We start from the raw sequence: 20,260 nt of genomic DNA, 5'->3' as shown, positions 1-20,260 counted from the left end.
TATTAATTGTATGAGGTAAATTAGTTTCCTATGGTTGACACCTTCATGGTAGAAACTGTATGCTAAAGAGCAAATGACTCCTGCTGAAGAGCCTGCATGTACAATGTCAATATGAATTATTTTCACTAATTTCAGTTCTTTGTTGTGTTAGAAGTGAATTAACTCCCTTTACTTAAGATGACCACTTGTAAGATTACCAGATGATCTTCATGGCAAAGATGTTTGGTCTGAGGTTTGGTTTGGAGATAAATCTAGCTATAGGAGCAGAACAATCATACAGTGTAATATGAATGTCCAATCATGACCTTCCCTGAGGCTGGCATGGATGTTGCCCAATCATTTTAACTCTGAATGATTATTGAATACAAACAATTGTTGAATATAATACAGAAATCTGATATGACAATGGTCACCATTGAAACCCACCTTGTGTTGTTCTATAAGCATGCTGACAGTGTCAAGGTCACCCAGTATTGGCTGTTCTTCCCCGAGGCTGGCTTGGACCTTGCTCAACCATTCCAGCATGGAGCTGAGGGCATCGGCCACTCGCCCCGACGTCAACAACGCTTCGTCCAGCTTGTTTTGACTGAAAATAGAAAATGGTCATTTTGTAACAAGAGGTCACTTTATTTTTATACATATGTTTATATTGACAGATTTAGACAGTTACATCAAAAATCAGATTTTTCTTAAACAAGCCCTGAATATGTGTGCTATATCCTTCACTAGTATAAGATTATAAACCCATGAGCCCTTATTTAAAAACATATAACAAAACCCAGAATGATTCAAGCTGGCAAACTTGCGTGCAATATGATCACTGCTTCGATTGTAGAAATTGCCAAGTCAATTCTATAGGAATTGTTTTTTGCTGAGTATTTATGTTTGGCTGGAAAGAGAGTTTGGTGTGGGAGAAGCGTAAGAAGAGCAAAAAATACTATATATATACTGGTATATATGCAAAAATGTGGCTGCATTTCAAAGATTGTATAAAACCAGAGGAGATTACTTCTTTCTCCACTACAAAGGACGAGGAATTCATTGCCTCAATATATTTCGACTTCTTCGAGTGCATAGGCTTCAAAAGTCAAATACTGGGGTACTGTATATCATTCAACAGTCAGAAACAGTTTTGAATTTGTCATTCAAGATCAATATTACAACAAATAACAGACATATGCTCTCAAACGGTCCTCCAGCTATCAGCCAAAACCAATAAACCAAATGTAAACAAATTCAATGAATATGGGCAGTTATCTGTATTTTACTTTTCCTCTTGAAAAAGTCTAAAATAGAATGATAGACGGGTCTGTTTGAACTGGGGCTGGCTTTCTGCTAGCTACATGCTAAAGATAAATCATTTCAACATTTTTTAAATTTGATGTTCACATTTCACATTTAAATGTACCTTAATATAATAAACTTTAAAATTAAAATATTAGGTAATATATTAATAATATGATCCTGAAATGGTGCAGAAAATAAAAACTAGATTCTCTGACCATTCGATATTTGTATTTACATGTAATCAGGCAATTATTGTCCGTACAAAATATATAGGTAGAAGAAATTGGTCATCTAAAGTAATCCCAGACAATGTTTGTTTGGGTACATTCTGAAAATAGGCCAAGTTTGAGCAAATAAGCAGATATGTTTAAATGGTTAATGGCTTTATACTGTAAATAGAGATATAGGTCACAACTACAACTCTGTCGAGATGCCAACATAATATTTGGGTGAGAAGGTGAGCGTGGTCTGGTGGTCAAGGTGCCACCTCCCACCGAAGAGGGCATGGGTGCACGCCCAACCTAAGACATGTTCCTCTTGGCCTGTTTGAAAGAACACCAGTGCTCCAGCCCGAGATTCCTCCAAGGAAACAGGACTCAAAGAGTAATTCAAAACTGACAAATCTTCCAAGTTGAGCTAAATGTATTAATGTTGGTATATTAAAGGGCCACCAGATGGTCCCAAAATCGTCAAATACATTATTGCCTCAAAACGAGCCTATAATTGTCAATACGAGCTAGTATGAGGCCGATATTGCATCATTTCACATGATGATAAGAATATTTGTTGCTGTCTCAATTTAACTGTGACCCATTTAAAATTAGCGCATTATGGTTACTTAGGTACAGATACATACACCAACACTATTTATTAACTGGGAATTACATGGTAGACAGACCCAGTATATTTCGAATTGGAAAAATTCCCCAAAACCTGTGAAAGGTACAAGACATTGTGTCGTAAGTGATGTGATACATCAGTTAAAGATCCAATGCATTGTGCACAATGATATTATTATTTTTTTTCTTGCACTTGTGTAACATCTGGCGTCTAGTCCCTTTAAGCTTTTACAAACTATTCAAATAATGTTATATAATAACAGAAATGCTTTTCCAAGCTGCACACCTAACAAAATCAGGTAAAAGACATTAAACTCCCCCAGCAAGGAGTCAACAATCAAAACATAACACAAGGGTCAAGAATGACAAAGCATTTAGCTTTAAAATACAGCTTTTTTCAAAAGACTGCAATGTTGTTACAGATTGAAAACGGACTACTTGACATTTTTAAGTCAAATTAAAACTTACCAAAATTAAGTGCTAAGAAGAGCTTTTAAGTGAAAATGGTTCCTAATATGTTAATCAGAAATTGTAATCATATTTTGATACAGTAGGCACTTTGCCAGTGAGGGGCAAAATCCTTTAAGAAATGTATCAAGTTCTTTCTTTAAAATTTTAATCTTAACAACGTCATTGGCGCTTTGAGCTAACACGGTGAAAATATTTACATGAAATGTTTGCATTGGTCTAAAAACGGAAAGTTGATGATATTGAAACTCTTTTAGTTGAATGTTGTTGAACAGAATATAAACACTTGAAAAGCACTTCACAGCTTTCAAAGGGATTAAAATACATTCTAGGACACACTTTCCACCTAAACAAACTTCGTTTAAAATGTTGGTCGATGATTTATATCTGTATATACACATGTTTCATCTAATCGAATACATTATATTGCCAACTATCATGTCAATAGGCGAAAAAGGAACCATGGTAAATCTTGTCCATCATTTTTTACATTGTTTAGGTAATTTCCAAACATAAATTTATTTAAATTCTAGCCAATTACTGTATGTAAAAAATTTAAGAAGATGTCCACATGTTATTTTTTGGCTAATAAACTTATAAAAATAAGTTAATTGGTCAGTAGTTATAATTGGATAAATATTGACCAATCAATAACCAATGAGGTGGTATTCTAAGTCAGTTAGATGAACCTAATTAAATCTGAATGATTAAGAAGGGCATATTCCCTACGCTCACTCAACCCATTCTTAATCATTAAGATTTAAATTCATGTCATCTTACTATTACTTGTAAAATTGGTTACAGAAATTTAATACCCCGGTAATTAATATATTTCTTGATATTGATATTTGTATCATGAATGCCATCCAAATGTACATTTTTAATTACAATTAACTAGGTCATGACAAAACCAAACATAGTTATAATGATATCCATATTTCACATCAGATTTCAAACCTTGAGACGGTCCCTTTCATACCTATAAAATGAAATACTGATAATATCTTCACAATTTGTTTCATCTTATATTTCAATGGAGAACCAGACATAATATCAATAGGGAGTATCAGTAACATTTGTTTTATCCTGGAAGCATATGGCCTCTGAGTTGGCTGATTTACTAGTATTATGGTGGTTACCGTTATATTGTCCTTCAGTTCCAGAATGCTGAAAAAACTTACACAATTTTATTAGGTCAAGGCCATAGGGTGGGATTTCTAAAAACAACAATAAATGCAATTGTTTTTAGCTTGAAAATGTGCATTACAGTGAAACATGATGTTTTGAAATACACAATATATGTGCTCTATGCATCCTGTAACAAGCTTGAGGGTTGATAGTGAATTTGGAAGGGTAGGTTTTTCCAGGTTGGGGGTCAGGACCTTAGCACTCTATTGGGGATGGGGGAGGGTCGTATTTTTGTAAGAGACAAATGGTTGTGTAGTCAGTGATTGCATGAGGAAATTGATAACATTATATTATTTCAAATGCTTTTCTTTCCGAATGTTTTTTCAGTACATTACATTGAATAAGCCAGTCAGTTATTAAAGAATGCAAAATGAATACTGTGAACTGACAGCAGGATTTGTGGGAAAGTTGATTATCATGGGCTTATCATTATCACTTACTTATGATTTGGATCATTCCAGTACCAGATGTATATATGGTCATAATGCTGTATATGGTCATAATGCTGGAATGTGCTGTAATAAACATCCAGTACCAGATGTATATATTGTCATAATGCTGTATATGGTCATAATGCTAGAATGTGCTGTAATGAACATCCAGTACCAGATGTATATATGGTCATAATGCTGGAATGTGCTGTAATAAACATCCAGTACCAGATGTGTATATGGTCATAATGCTTGAATGTGCTGTAATAAACATCCAGTACCAGATGTGTATATGGTCATAATACTGGAATGTGCCGTTATGAACATCCAGTACCAGATGTATACATCATGGTCATAAACTCATAATGCTGAAAATGTGCCGTAATGAACATCCAGTACCAGATGTATATATAGGGTCATAATGCTGGAATAAACTGGAATATGCTGCCATGAATATATCCACTTGGATTTGTGATGTTGATTTATCTTTAAGTAAAAGTGAGTGCTTTCTTTTGGCTTTCTAAACAATTAAGTCTGATCTCATTATGAAAGTTGCATTATTTGATGATTTAGGGAGTTCAATTATAGATGTACTTTTAAATACTAATTAAAACTTAAAGCCTGATTCAAAAAGTCAAGTAATAATCTGCTTACTCTTAGCTTATTCAATCCCCCCAAATCCTCAAAAATTAACATTATGCCATGCAATAATGGTATATAAAATAAATATTGCTCTACTTAATGAAGTATACAGTCTGACTCTAATACTAAACATCCAAATTCATACAAATGTATTTCATACAAATGTATTTCATAAAATATTTCAACTTTAAACTTTTAAACCATTTTCATTGATAGTTTTCTTAGTGATAATGTAATTCATAAATTAAGCTGTCAGAGCCTATTAAACTTGCTAAATGAGGCATTCACTGTCTTATGGTACAAACGTCTGTGGCAATACCCGAGAATACACAATATTGAATAATCTTCACACAAAACCAACTTCTAGCCAGGATTGTAAACTAACTTGCAATTATGTTATTTCATCGAATTGTCGAATGTTACAGTACCCTATAGTACAAATTATTTCCACCAGAGTTCTTCGCACTGATAGTGAATTATACGGTGTTTGCATTCGAAACAGGTATACAAAAGTTATCTGTAAATGTTGAAGGTAAAGAACCTTATATATATATAGTCTCCAACATGAAAGAAACAGCGCCACTGGATCAGGACTGGTCACGCGGTGAGCGGATATTTTTCCAGATTGGGTCACTTAATTATTGTATCAAAATTAAGTCCAATCCATAAATGAAACATTTCCCATAAATTGATCAATAAAAACGGGTTGACGACATGATATATACGTCATTGGGTTAGTAGGTGACCAGATATGGGATGTACAGGGGGCAGAAGCTCGAGCCCGAAAATGGTTTCCTGCGCCCCATATTGGGTCACTAACCCCATAACATATATATCACGTTGACAACCTGTTTACATGTTTCATTTATGCATCGGAATATTCATTGGAATGAGAAAAAAGATGCCATTTTGGTATGATTTAAATTTGGTGACCAAATTTGGAAAAATATGGGGTCACTGTGTGACCAGTCCTGGACCAATGACGGTGCGTCATTCATGTTGGAGGTGTGATATCAAATATAACAAAATGCCAAATTGCGAATATATATACATGTAGTAACAAAAGCAACCTCCAAATTTTCATTTAGTCGAATGATCAATTTAGATTTCAATAAGTGAGTTATTTAGTAACTCATTAATGTGCAATGGCTAAAATAAAGGCAGTGGCGACGCATTTAGGACTAATCACCAAGAAAGTTAGCATTAAATATTTCCAAAAGAGACTACAAAGTATAATTTAGGAAATACAGACTTTAAAGATAAATAAAAATAATTGTGACTTTCTGAGCACCTAAGTGCATGACCTGTGACAATGAAATGAAAAATTGGACATGTTTACTAAATAACAATGACGAAACTATGCTATAAACATAGTCATGACAATGACCAATATAGTTATACAAGGCCACCTAGGTTTGGTGTTATAACCTGTGTTGCGATTCGTAAATACTAAATATATTGAATCATATGAAATGTTACAATTTGCAAGGCAATAAAAACTATCAATGGCCTGTCTATGATGTGTACATGTCTCCCATAAACCACTGACAGAGAGACAGAAATAGTACTTAACCTATTCTTGAGGCATAACGAAATTGGCATGCTATATATGCATACAGACATACTCTGTCTCATAAATGATATAAGATTTGATTTATTGTTTTTTTTTAAATTAACTGTTTTTAAGAGCATTTGATTATAAATTTAAAATTGTGTTTTTGCAATAACACTGAGTGCAAAACATGTTTTATATTTAGGTTAAATTTGAAATAATCAGTTTCTGTCATTTCTACAAAAAAATATCATTAAATAAATAATCTGGAGTTTATTCAGATTATTAAACATCAGCTGCAAAATTCCATACTGTTAAACATCAGAGTAACTTAAGTGTGAAATTCTGACATAATTTGTAAAATATTTTAATGACACTATTTTTAAATGTGTGTTAAGTAGCAAAATAGTTTAACAAAAGCTTTCAACCTTGCCTTAAGGTATTTGTTAATGACAGGTGATTAGGCCATTAAGAAAACATTTTGATGAAGTGGCAAATCTATTGACAAGTGTGATAAGACACAGGGGTTTCCTTAAGTCCCTAAAAACTGTGATATGCTGCTGGGAGCATCAATAGAGACGGCATTTGATGAACGGAAATGCAATATGTGTTTATCGATATTAGATAATGATAAACAATTAAACTACATGTCTATAAAATGCACAAGGTTCCATGCTGTTTCTTTCAATTATATTTATTGGCCTAAGAGTAAAACAATACCTAAACATAAATAAGAATGTCTGTACCATTTACGATAAATATCAAATTGAGCAACTTGTCAATAAATGACTCGGCTACACGAAGGCGCATATATGAAATGAATGTATATATATGTCTGCTAATGTTCCTTCTATAAACACCTGTACTATAATATTTTACATATGAAAAGATTTCAAACTCTTGAATAATCCAGTCCAGTATTTTAATCCAGACATCTTTAATACTATATTAATTTTATTTATAAAGATACACAATTCAATTACATACTTGTATATATACATTATACATGTTGCAATGAGTAGGCTGTTGTTCAGTGTTGATGATATCATATCATACTATCTTGATGACCAATAATATATTGAAAATTCATTAGCAAATTCTATTTTCTTATTAATGTAAATAGCATTACTGTGTAAAACAGTGAAACCAGATGCCCCTGATCAATAACATACTTCCACTCTCCAATCCTCCTGATGAATAATTCAATGTAACTTTTGTTTTACCAAGACCGATAAAACATCTTGATGGTAGAAAATATACATATCACACTATATCAGTTAAATAATCATCGAAAATGTATTTATTCTTCAGTGAAAACCTAATTATCGCGTATGTCAATATATATTACTTTCGGTCTATATCGATATCAATTGATCAAAGGCAAAGTGTAAACAAAAGATCGCGTCATTTAAATCACACCTGACAATGAATATTACCTCACTGACATTCTCATCAACCGAGGAATTGTCATTTGTCCCCACCGCTCCTCCTCCGAGCCCATATCCGTCCCTGAGTCTGACGCCAGTTTGATAGTCTTTTAATTAATCCACAATACACAATAATCCCCACTAATTGCTTCTAGTTTCACAAGCGTTTGTCCCAATTTAGACGCTTTAATTGACAATTCGGTTTTCGGGATGCTTCGGTAGCTATCGTTCACATAGTCCGTGGGCGGTATTGACAGAAGTATGCCGTATACGGTATGAGTCACGCTCCGGTGACATTAGACAGGTAAGAGAAGGGGGCGTCTCAAAATATTTGAAATACATTTGTACCATTTTAAAAAATAACGATATTTGAACTGGATGAATTTTTCTTTCTGATTTTTATCGAAGACAAACTCCAAGATTTTAAGTTACTAAAAATTACATAAAACAAATTCTGTGCAACAAAATGCATTTTTCAACAGTGTACTAACAAACTTAACGACCAAAACTACAGCCAATGGCGATGTAGAGTTCACCAGACGGTAAGTAACGAGGGACAAATTATGTTTGTGTAATGCTGACATTTTTTATCAGTTTTGATTGGTAATTTGATTTAATACTATTATATTGCATGAGAACACATTTGGCAAAGTTTAACACAATACTTAAACCGTCATTATAAAATCAAGCATGGATTGTGGGCCACGAGTTTTGCAAACACCAGATACGGCCCTTTCGCGATTTCATTGATAAAAAGTGTGCTCCAAATTAACATCTATAGGCATACTCTCACAAATGTTCGTCTGCCCGTTTTACTGTTGACGAGGATATATCTTTCCAAAGAGTACGTCTTGCGAAGGATGAAGACAGTTCGACGGACACATACATAGTGATTACCATGCTTATTCTAGCCGAAACGTTTATGAAACTCGAACCTGGTATAATGAATGCTTTATTACTTATGGGTAAAGCAACTTAAAGAGGGTTGTTTGTGTTGTTTGTATTTGTGTGTATGTGGTGTAATTTTGGTGTCTATGTACATGATGTAAATCTGTTTGTGTCTATAGTTCTTTGTCGTTTGGGTTCTTGTCTTGTGCCCTAAACATGGTTTATTTTTTTAAGATTCGACTACTGAATTTGTCCTTTGTATTATTAAATTGTCTAACATATGAGTAATTTAATTCATATAGCGACAAAATTACAATAATTATTCATTCACAAACTTACCTTTTTGAGACCACGGAACGAACAGAATTCCATTTATTTTTCAGGTCATCGAGCATCTGTTGGAGCTCCTCGCGTTCTGGGTCCGTTTTCGTGCACCGGTCCTTGAGGTTACGACCGAGACGAGACGCGGAATAGAATGCCGGATGTTTCGCTGCTAGTTGGTGTTGGAAACGCTGGAGCAAAAAGAGATCGTGTGAACAAAATTATAATGAAAGGTATGTGTGTGTGATGTTTTTGTATTACTTCGAATTTTGCGAATTTGAAATCTCAGTAAACTCTGCAAGAGAACGGGTATTTTAAAGGAGGGGGCATTTCAAATGTATTGGAAACCACTGATGTTGTTTCAATGGACGAATTCTATATACTGGAAACAATGAGGATATTCAAATGAATGCAAATGAAATAAAGGCGGCGTTTTAAATGTGTTGCTCGTGAAACCCACACCGAAGGGGGCGTTTCAAGTGTATCACACGAAAAACCCACGAAGAGGGTCGGTTCAAAAAGACTGTGAAAAGAAAATATTTGTCCTCGAATAACTCGGAAAAGGGAGAATATTTAAAAAGAGAGAGCACTAAATGGGTTATTTTTGTATGTTTACCGTTGCCAGTAAGCGAAGGGAGCGTTTCAACTGAGTAACTACAAATAACGAGAAAACACGGGGACAGTCATATCAGCACAATTAGGTTAGGAAATTTCTTCATGTACAAATATCTAACGAAATCATGATTGTATATTTAAGATTTTTAAATAAAAAAATCAAAACGTTCAGCCCAACGTCATTAGTTTTTTATAGTTTACCAGCATCTTTTACTTATAAGAACTTATATAATGGAATGACAATGTAATAGAACTTAATAACAATTATTTAATGTTTGGAAATTTCAGCTGAATCAAGAGCCACCAAGTACACAGCTACAATAACAGCGCTCTCCAAAACTGTTAGTGGTAACACTGAGTTTACCAAATGATGCCTCGAATCAATAAATAATAACGAGTATATTGATGTCATACTGTGTTCTTGTATCTGGAAATTTTAACTGTTTACCTGCATCGTATAATATTTCAAATAGCTTGCAAAAACCAATTTGTCAGCCCGTGTAAGAAGTGGAGTACACAACTACTTTGTACAAACGTTTGCACCATGTTAAATATCTCATCACCAGTAACGCATTACGACACACAATAAAGTAGGCCATGTTTTTTTTACTAAATAAATCGTTTACCTAATTTGCATGATTAATAATCCATGAATATAACACTGTTAAAAACCCATCTTGGAAGTTTGTGCAATTATTTTAACAATTTTGACACGCCGTATAAACCTCGCTCCCCTTCTAACCTGTTACTAAGCTACGTTGAAATTTGATGCCTTCATCATTAACTTAATAAGATACTTTGTATGTTAACTGTCTGTTTAAAGGTGAATTTATCTGCATTAAGTTGCTTTGCCATTGTGTACCGGGTCATGAGCTTTCGCCCTTTGGGTAAATGTTTACATTTAGGAAGGGATTCAACATCTAAATTTGACAAAATACAAACAAGCATGTCAGTAGGTGGTCCATGGAAGGTGTTTCACCATGTATTACATACGCCATTGTTTTATTCCGTCACACATACCAGTGCGGTAATCCCAGCATGTATTTATCATGTAAAATATATTTTAATGCAAATGCAGTAAGTGCTTTTGTCGTTTTGTGTCGATGTGTATATCTCGTCTGTAAGGTCTTCACTATCTTCCTCTCAACAGGGTCGTCGTTGATGGCTGTTTGGATACTGGCTAGTTTTTTACATTGTACGTTATTATTATTATTATTATTATTATTATTATTATTATTATTATTATTAGGTGTTAATGAGGATGCTATAGTACAAGTATGCTATAGTAGTGGTGGTAATTGTGTCATCTCCTAGCCTCTCGTACTTCTGAAGGACATTGGGTATTTCAAGGACATGGACAATAAGGATACTACAGAATTGTCAGGATGCTATAGTAATGTTGATAGTTGAGTCATTTCTCGTACTTCAGAAGAACATTGGGTATTTCAAGAACATGGGAAATAAGGATACTACAGAATTGTCAGGATGCTATAGTAATGTTGATAGTTGAGTCATTTCTCGTACTACAAAAGAACATGGGGTATTTCAAGAACATGGGAAATAAGGATACACGTGTACTACAGTATTGTTAATAGTTCTGTCTGTAGTAGTGTTGATGGTTTTGTCATTCCTCGTACTACAGAAGGGCATCGCGTATGCCAAGGACATTTGAAAATCTGGATGTAATAGTAGTGTTGATCGTTTTGTCATTCCTCGTATTACAGAAGACCACAGGGTATTCCAAGGACATGGGAAACTATGATATTGTCAATGTAGTGTTGATAACTTATAGACAGTCTGACCTATATACAATAAACTAACAAGACGGAATGAATAGTTAGAATATTGAAATTACGGGCTCTCCCGCCCTAATCGACCAATAATTGCATAATTGTAGGTTTCCATTCATAAATCTGGCGCCTTCAAAATCAGCATTTAAAGAAATACGATATGCTAATTTGATAAATGTCAATTTTATCGAAACATGGAATAAAAATGTGACATAATAGTTTATCATTTTGACATGTTAAAGTTTACGGTACAGCGAATAAAACTTGTCACTTTATATACACACACTGACTTATCAAGATTTACGACAACAAAGATTTTAATATAAAACCAAATGCAGGCGTATGCATTTATTACTGTACGAGTACATTACATAGGTACATGAACATGAAGTGTCATTTAGAAGTAAAAATGTGTGCCACTGGCTTTCTTTCAGGATTTCCGTGCATGAGTGTACATTCGATTGTTAAAAGTAGCATAAGTTGATCATGCAATTAGTTTTATGAACAGTATTTTTTATCAATTTTGTTAATATTATTCAAATTGTTTGTCAGATGTGAGCGTTATATTTTGTCTCGTTCTTGAAGGAATGCTATTCCTGTGCAGATGGTTCGCAATTGGCGTGTCCCTGTTGTTCTGTTTAGTTAAATAGCACACCGATGTGCCGTACTTTGACATAGATAAGACATGTTCACTGGGCTTATTCCTGATGTTTCAGTTTAGTTTTGAATGATTATCAAACAACAATGTTCCAGTATTTACACCTTTTGTATGTTTGCATTCGGTCTGTCTCTATTGTCTTAGTTTTGGTTTGAATGATTATCATACAAAGATTTGCCATTAGTCGGACGTATTTGTTTCCAATGGTTTCCACTAATGTAGTTTTAGTTTAGTTATACAGGACAACTGTACAACGGCGAGTCGTTATTCAGGCCTGGTAAATGTTTCTATTGGACTTACCCCTTGTAGTTTTAGTTTAGTTATACATGATTATTATGCAATGGTCAGTGTCGTTGTTCAGGCCTGGTAAATGTTTCTATTGGACTTACCCCTTGTAGTTTTAGTTTAGTTATACATGATTATTATGCAATGGCCAGTGTCGTTGTTCAGGCCTGGTAAATGTTTCTATTGGACTTACCCCTTGTAGTTTTAGTTTAGTTATACATGATTATTATGCAATGGCCAGTGTCGTTGTTCAGGCCTGGTAAATGTTTCTATTGGACTTACCCCTTGTAGTTTTAGTTTAGTTATACATGATTATTATGCAATGGCCAGTGTCGTTGTTCAGGCCTGGTAAATGTTTCCACTGTGTTTGTAGTTGTAGGATAGTAATAAATGCTAGAAATACACGGTATGTCGTCTATTAGACCAGGGTAGGTGTTTCTCCACCGAACTTTTCTATATAGTTCAGTTTGGTTAAACAGGATTTTCCTGCATTGAACGACGCGAGTTTTAGGCTCTAATTCATTCATAAAATTTGTTTGAAACCCGATACGGTGGTTTCATTTATCGTTTCATACAGTACTACGCTTTGTTGGGTGTCCAATTTTCTTTAACTATCTGACACACTCGTGTTGGCTAATTTAATACAAAATGTTTATAAATGTGTCATAAAAGTGAGTAGTTTGTTGAAACAGACATAAAATGAAAATAAAACTTTGATACATGTATAATAAAGCTAATGTGAACTGTATTTAAATTTCTCACATTTTAGTTTTTATAAATATTGATAATTAAGAAGTTCAATGGTGGTCATGCGGTTCATTTATCATATTACAGCAGATATTGAAAACAAAACGCCATGTTGATTTTTGTCATTATTAAATAACAGTAAAATGTGACTACAGGTTTTGTTTACAAACAAAATTCCGTTGTCCTAAACAATTATTCTCTCTATTTACTTCGTATGTACGATACAATAAAACAAATTATTTTCATTTCAGTTTTTTTATGACAGCAAACAGATTTCCTTTGTTTGTTTCATCCGTTACTCATTCTGGACGATGATTTGGACAGTGTATCAACTTATCAAATAAAGGTTTATTGTAAATAAAATGACAGGCTGATTTTAACTCCAGCTCGTCTTATTTGCATTAAAATAAACATATTGAGGTACAAATGCTAATTGATAGATTGTTTTTATGAAACAAAAGTCACATTCTAGTATTGTTTTAGGACAGGTACACGAAACGGTATCTGGTCAGGGTTGGTATCGATGACAATCTAATAAAAGGGAGTAACGTATGATTTATATCTGGCTATGGAATCTAGAGATAGAACCGAGATTTTCAACTCTTTACAATGGAATGCCAGAGATTCTTCGGCCGATACATGGATAAACGTTACCATTCTTTTAATAACGTTGATAACATTGATGTGTATAATACTCAAAACAGTTGACCTGAGACAAATGTAACAGTTTGTATAAATCAAAATGTTGTTAGGACTTGTAGTAAATTTGCATGACAGGCAAGCAGATTTTAAGATGATAGGATGTAAAAGAAATTTAATATTATACCAACTGAATCAAAGGGCAATGTCCTGTGAATATTTTTACTCTCGAATGGCTTAATGTTACAGCACCATGGTTTCTTGCCCTTCTTTACAACACATACTAATATAAACATATATTACAGGGCTTAGCTCGGCATTTGGCAACAACCAACACCTAAGCATACTATGGCTTCACCAGAAGATCTATATCGCTAGTACAAGGATTGCCAATAGAAAGTGTTCGAGTCATTTCAGTTGCAAATGAAGTAGCATTTGGCATGAAAGAATATAGCACTTAACGAACTATGGTAAGTATACTATGGCTTCATCAGACAAATTATTTGGCCAACTTATTGAATATACATGTAACTTCAACATTAGATAAAACATACATGTGTTTAGTTAAACATGACTCCACCAAAGCAAATAAAAGCAGAACGTCAACCTTGGCTTTGACAATGTATGAAAGGTAAGATATTCTATTGAACTCAACTTGTTTTGCATATCATCACGAAAGGTTACAGTTTTGAACACCTGTTAACTTGGACTGTAAATATTACATACTACATTGCATTTACACTTTCAAATACTTTGCACACTTACCTTCAAGATTGAAAAAGTCCTTCGTTTAAATATATCTGTTAAATATCCCTAGGAGGTTTTATAAATTCACAATTTTTAGGATTAAAATACACACATTTACTATGTCTTTACACTCAGTTTAACCATCCATATTCATAAAGAGGTCAATATGGTTCGCGTCAGCAGAGTGGAACACTACCATATTGTTATTTTAAAGCTAGCATCAGTATGTATGATGCGAGTAGTAAACGGTTGGTAGAAATTAAAACATTTCAACACCTAAACCTATTTATTTGATTTATCGAAACCACTCGCTTGTATTTGTGGTCGGACATGGCTTTTTGAACATGCAATTTTAACAACCGTCGCATATTTGGAAAGTTACTTTAAGAACACAATTTTCTGTTTTATTTATGAATTGTATGTAAGCCTTTGAAACACTTACGATTAATTTTCACTATGAATGTACATACTAATAAACAGCCATTTTTTGTGAAAACTAAGATTGTTCTAGTTTCAGGCGTTAAATGTTATTGCAAAATTTGGACATGAAACCAACTGTAACTAATCATTAAACAGATCTCGATCAAAAGAAACAAGGACAAGTTAAGGGTCAAGCCCAGTAGCCTACACATTAACCAAGACCATATTTAAAGGTAAAAAAACGAGTAACCCACACATTAACCTAGACCATGTTTAAAGGAGTAAACGGAGTAGCCCACACATTAACCTAGACCATGTTTAAAGGAGTAAACGGAGTAGCCCACACATTAACCTAGACCATGTTTAAAGGGGAAAACCGAGTAGCCCACACATTAACCAAGACCATGTTTAAAGGGACAAAGCCAGTAGCCCACACATTAACCAAGACCATGTTTAAAGGGACAAAGCCAGTAGCCCACACATTAACCAAGACCATGTTCAAAGGTACACAGAATCAAGGACAAACAAACACTGAACGTTGTTAAGTAATTGTTGAGGCCTCCACCTTTACATCGTCAGTGAAAACGTAGGCAGAACCCACTGGGGTTTAAAACGACCCAGGTCCGAATCTCACGTCAAATAAGGATGCAAAATCGTACATGTTTCATTCTTTCAAAAGCACATTCATAATGAATGAAATCTTAATAATTTCATTAATTTCAGTTGGAGTAGTTGCTCAATGGCATGTTATCTTAACATCAATCTTGAATAACAGACCTGACCTCGGATATAAGCTTGACAGAGTATGTTGGAAAGCCGCGCAATTTGTTTAATACTTTTAGTGTTATTTTCTTAGGAACAAAATTGTATGCTACGATAAAAAACTATTAATAGTTTAAATGATAATGCCCTTAAATCATTAAAGATAAGTTAAGGTTTTTGACATTAAGTGGAAATTTGCAAACGGGACAACTGTATAGGAAATTTTGGTATTACCCAAATATAACCGAGATTTTCTTACAAACATATCAGTAAATCAGCTCTTTCTGTGACTCTGTTTGCCAACATTCCCGATTTTTGCATTCAGCTTTTCATTGAGGTGATAACACCCCATGCCGAGCTCCTATTTACACCAGAAGATCAAACCAGCATGTTCTCAATAGGACTGTCCAATCCATTTATCCCGAAGAGGAATTTACAGCCTGAACTAAAAAACTGATTTAACTAAAGGAGTATTAAAACACAAATTTGACCTAAACTGGCGTTCACAATGGTATGTTTTATTTAGTCGCCACCCATAAAAATGCTAGGGAAGACACATAACCAATATATGTACATACAAAAATAGTGTGTGTATACCGCTTGATAAATTACGTCATAAATGGTACGTTGGAAGGCAACATTTTTCTTTCAAATAGACAAAGATAACTTTTCTTTTCCTTCACCATTTTAAATGAAACAAAGAACAATCTATGCTGCTTAAAGAGCCCCGCCTTCGTTTGAATACCGGAGTTTGATTTGGTGTTTATTTTCCTCAAACATTCGGACAAACCGGTTTCCAAAATAATGTTTTGACAGTGCAATATGTGTACATACAGGTACCTCATGTGAATGCTATGTGTTGGGTGGTGTTCATGATATATACTACGATACGATACATTAATTTCATGTCCAAATTATGAGTGTTCGTTTTAATATCCTAACTTGAAAATTGATTAAATTCTGTATAAGACGCATCATTTACATACTAAATATTAGAAAAATGTAGTTTATACATTAACAATGCATCAAGTGTTTATCTCTAAACATTATCTCGTTTAGCTACATAACCTTCATAGCTAGCATGACCCACATTTCAAGTTTTTTTCTGAATATGCAGGAAATAAATGCAACAAAGGGCATGTATGTAGAGCATGTATGTAAAATGCTTTTTTGCAGTGAACTACTTTAAATGCTTAGTATAAAACGTCCACACACATTCACAAAGAAATAACAAGAAAGGAGCAAGAAAATGTATGCTTTGGCAACAGCAAAATAATGTACGAACCGGTACACACACCAATTTTTTAGATTTGCTCTGAATTGATAAATGTTGTTGGGACAAGTGCGAGGTTAAGTACTCGTAAAGGGGTAACCCCCCCCCCCTCCACCCCCGGTATACTCCTGTTTCACTGACCGTTTTAAGACGGTAATCCAAACATTTATTAACAATATGTTAATGTCCGTTCAATTGTGACGTTGTATGTCACTCTCGATAGTGTTAAGACATTGAACAATGTGCATATAAACATTGTTATAATGATGTCGGATGGGCTTGTCCAAGTTGTATTACTTTATATGTTTATATTTAAATAAGCAACGCCTTGATGCCTTGGAACTAGAATTAAAGAAAATTTTCTGAAATAACCATTTCATTTACTTACCCTTGTTCGTGTCGCATGTATTTTTGCGTTGTATCAGATTTAGGAAATTTATAGTAGCTCAAGACAAGAAATTCAGTACAAAAGTCAGTCTATTTCTGACTAGTTTCTTGATTCAGCTACTGGGCTTGTCCTTTTACTTTCCATTGTTTATTAATTTTCTCAACAATTGCGAATGCTATGGGTATACATTTAAAAGTCGCATTGTCTTCGCTTTTTGATTCTCAGCCATTCAGAGACAGAGTTTAATTTCATCCTAGCCATGTTGAAAGCATTGATTGTATAAACATTTTGGCATTGATCGTTGCCAAGCAAAGTAACTTGTCCAAATGAAAAGATGACCGGATGGATTTGGACTAAGGAGTGGGGGTTATTGGCTTCTACATCCAAAGCAAAGGGGAGCGATGTCATAACAACCATCGAAGACAGCCATGGATACAACAAAAATGATGATGTAAGCAAAAGGTTACAAAGCTATGATGTTTCTATCAGAGCTTGGAATAGCTTGAAATCATGTGTATTTAAAATGATCCTAATCATCAAAAAATAGTTTTTACTAGAAGTCTGAAAGAAATATATCAGCAAACAAGAAATAACAATGTGGATTCTATGTAGCCCCAACCACAAACTGGTGGAGTATAATATTAAATGAACAATTTTTTTGTAATATATAAAACAATCAAATTCTACACATAATTGAGAGTTAAAAGGGTGGGTATTACACAGCAAGGCTACACTACAAGGGGTATAAACCTCTGTATAAGGTTTTGCACATCAAACTACACACTCACAAAAGAAAGAGGTACCGCCCCTAGACTTTGAATGCATAAACAAGAGGTATTGTCATAAATTTAAATAATTTAACATAAAATGCAATCATAGACAAATATCTTTTTATCCTACTCCCATTACGACCCATGCTTTTAATATTGTTTGACTTGTGTTGGTATTTTGTGGATCCATGTTCATTAAAAATAGTAGGTATCTACTGAAGTCTTCTATTCAAAGACATACGTTCTGATAAAAAAGCAGCTACCACACTTTAAAATCACAAGAATAACGATAACTCTAGCCGATTTGCTGTACAAATATCAGTCTGTGGGGCGATTATAGCGGTTACGTTTGAGTATTAGGCACGAGTATTAAGCACACAGTACAGGGTTAGAGGGTAAGTTTCTGGGAAGCTCTGAATACCTCTACATCCTTGCCCTCCTCATCCTAGTGTTATATAATCATACAATAAATGTAATGGTCAAATATACAATCAAACACACTATGAAAAGGTTACATATACATGCAAAATATATGAGGTTGAAGTATTTCAAATTGCAGTACCTCAAACCGCACTACAAGCATGCTATATGACAAACAATATTGTACTACAAACTGGTATGGAAAAAACTATATTGTACTACAAACTGGTATGGAAAAAACGATATTGTACTACAAACTGGTATGGAAAAAAACGATATCGTACTACAAACTGGTATGGAAAAAACGATATTGTACTACAAACTGGTATGGAAAAAACAAAATTGTACTACAAAATGGTATGGAAAAAACGATATTTTACTACAAAATGGTATGGAAAAAACGATATTGTACTACAAAATTATATGTAAAAAACGATATTGTACTACAAAATTATATGTAAAAAACGATATTGTACTACAAAATTATATGTAAAAAACGATATTGTACTACAAAATTATATGTAAAAATTGATATTGTACTACAAAATAGTATGTAAAAAACGATATTGTACTACAAAATTATATGTAAAAATTGATATTGTACTACAAAATGTTATGTACAAAATGGTATGTAAAAATATTGTTCTACACAATGTTATGTTAAAACAATATTGTACTACAAAATGTAATGTGTCAAACAATATTGTACTACAATTAATATGGATAAAAGAATCAGACTTTATGTATATAGAATGGATTTTTATTCAATGATTCACAAAAAATAAACGATGAAATAAACAAAATGGAAACCAATAAACATTGATGAATGTTACATACACATGTTTATAAAAAACATCTTGTTGTTTTTTAATCAATGAGATAATAAATATTTCACCAAAATACCACCACCATGATTTTTAGTGATAACTCTGATAACAATGATCATTTACATGTTTACACAATGTATCATGCATAACAACACATTTATAATATATGGACGCAAAATCTACATGCACTATGTAATCTACAAGGCAGTATATTGAACAATAAGAGTAAGGTGAATTGTATAGATAAATAGTTGGAAACAAATATTGTTATGTCCCCATCACCAGTAACCCTACCTTCAATTCATCCACATCTTGTTTCGAAGCATATCCAGGGGACATAAATCTTGTAAGCTTGGGTGCACTCTCATCCAGCCAATCACAGAGTGCCTTCCAGGCATCATAGAACTGAAACATGGCATTTGATTGCTCAGAATATGCTTGTGGTGAATTGATCGGATAAGCAGTGGCTAATGTTAAAACAAATTAATACATTAATTGGAATGTAATTAATTCGTAACCTGTAACTGTAACTATCCATACATTGAGATCAACCATTCTTCAAATATACTTAATATGAAAAATATATATATAAGTGAAATAAAAAGGATTTCTATATTTACTGTATACTTAATGAAGTCTATGTATTTCCATGTATACAGATGGTTAAATGACTTCTCCATATATCCAACTCAACTTAATGTTCATAACATTTAAACAATCTGTAAGATCTTAAACAACTGCGATATTTTCCTTATTCTTCAGTAATGCAATAAAAATGATGATACAATCTTTCAAAACAATAAAGATGGAATGAATTCCTAAACAAAGATACAGGTAGACTATATAATTTTATTTTATACATGTTCATGACTGAAT

General features: G+C 33.6%; 1 protein-coding gene across 5 annotated transcripts in view; it reads right to left on the bottom strand.

Moving 5' to 3' along the window:
• LOC128240406 (microtubule-actin cross-linking factor 1, isoforms 1/2/3/4/5-like) overlaps positions 1-20,260 on the bottom strand; it is a 101,875-nt gene that overhangs the window by 16,461 nt on the left and 65,154 nt on the right. For 4 of the 5 annotated variants that reach the window (XM_052957043.1, XM_052957040.1, XM_052957044.1 and 1 more), the window contains 4 exons: positions 19,679-19,789; positions 18,559-18,582; positions 9,062-9,234; positions 427-586 (listed from right to left, as the gene is read on the bottom strand). In XM_052957043.1, the coding sequence (XP_052813003.1) occupies positions 427-586; positions 9,062-9,234; positions 18,559-18,582; positions 19,679-19,789 (468 nt within the window). The remainder of the gene's footprint in view (positions 1-426; positions 587-9,061; positions 9,235-18,558; positions 18,583-19,678; positions 19,790-20,260) is intronic. The other variant, XM_052957042.1, reaches the window with a different exon arrangement.

Source organism: Mya arenaria, chromosome 7 (assembly GCF_026914265.1).
Source record: "Mya arenaria isolate MELC-2E11 chromosome 7, ASM2691426v1".
In the NCBI taxonomy this organism is placed as follows: domain Eukaryota; kingdom Metazoa; phylum Mollusca; class Bivalvia; order Myida; family Myidae; genus Mya; species Mya arenaria.
This window is presented reverse-complemented; position numbering and strand designations above follow the sequence as displayed.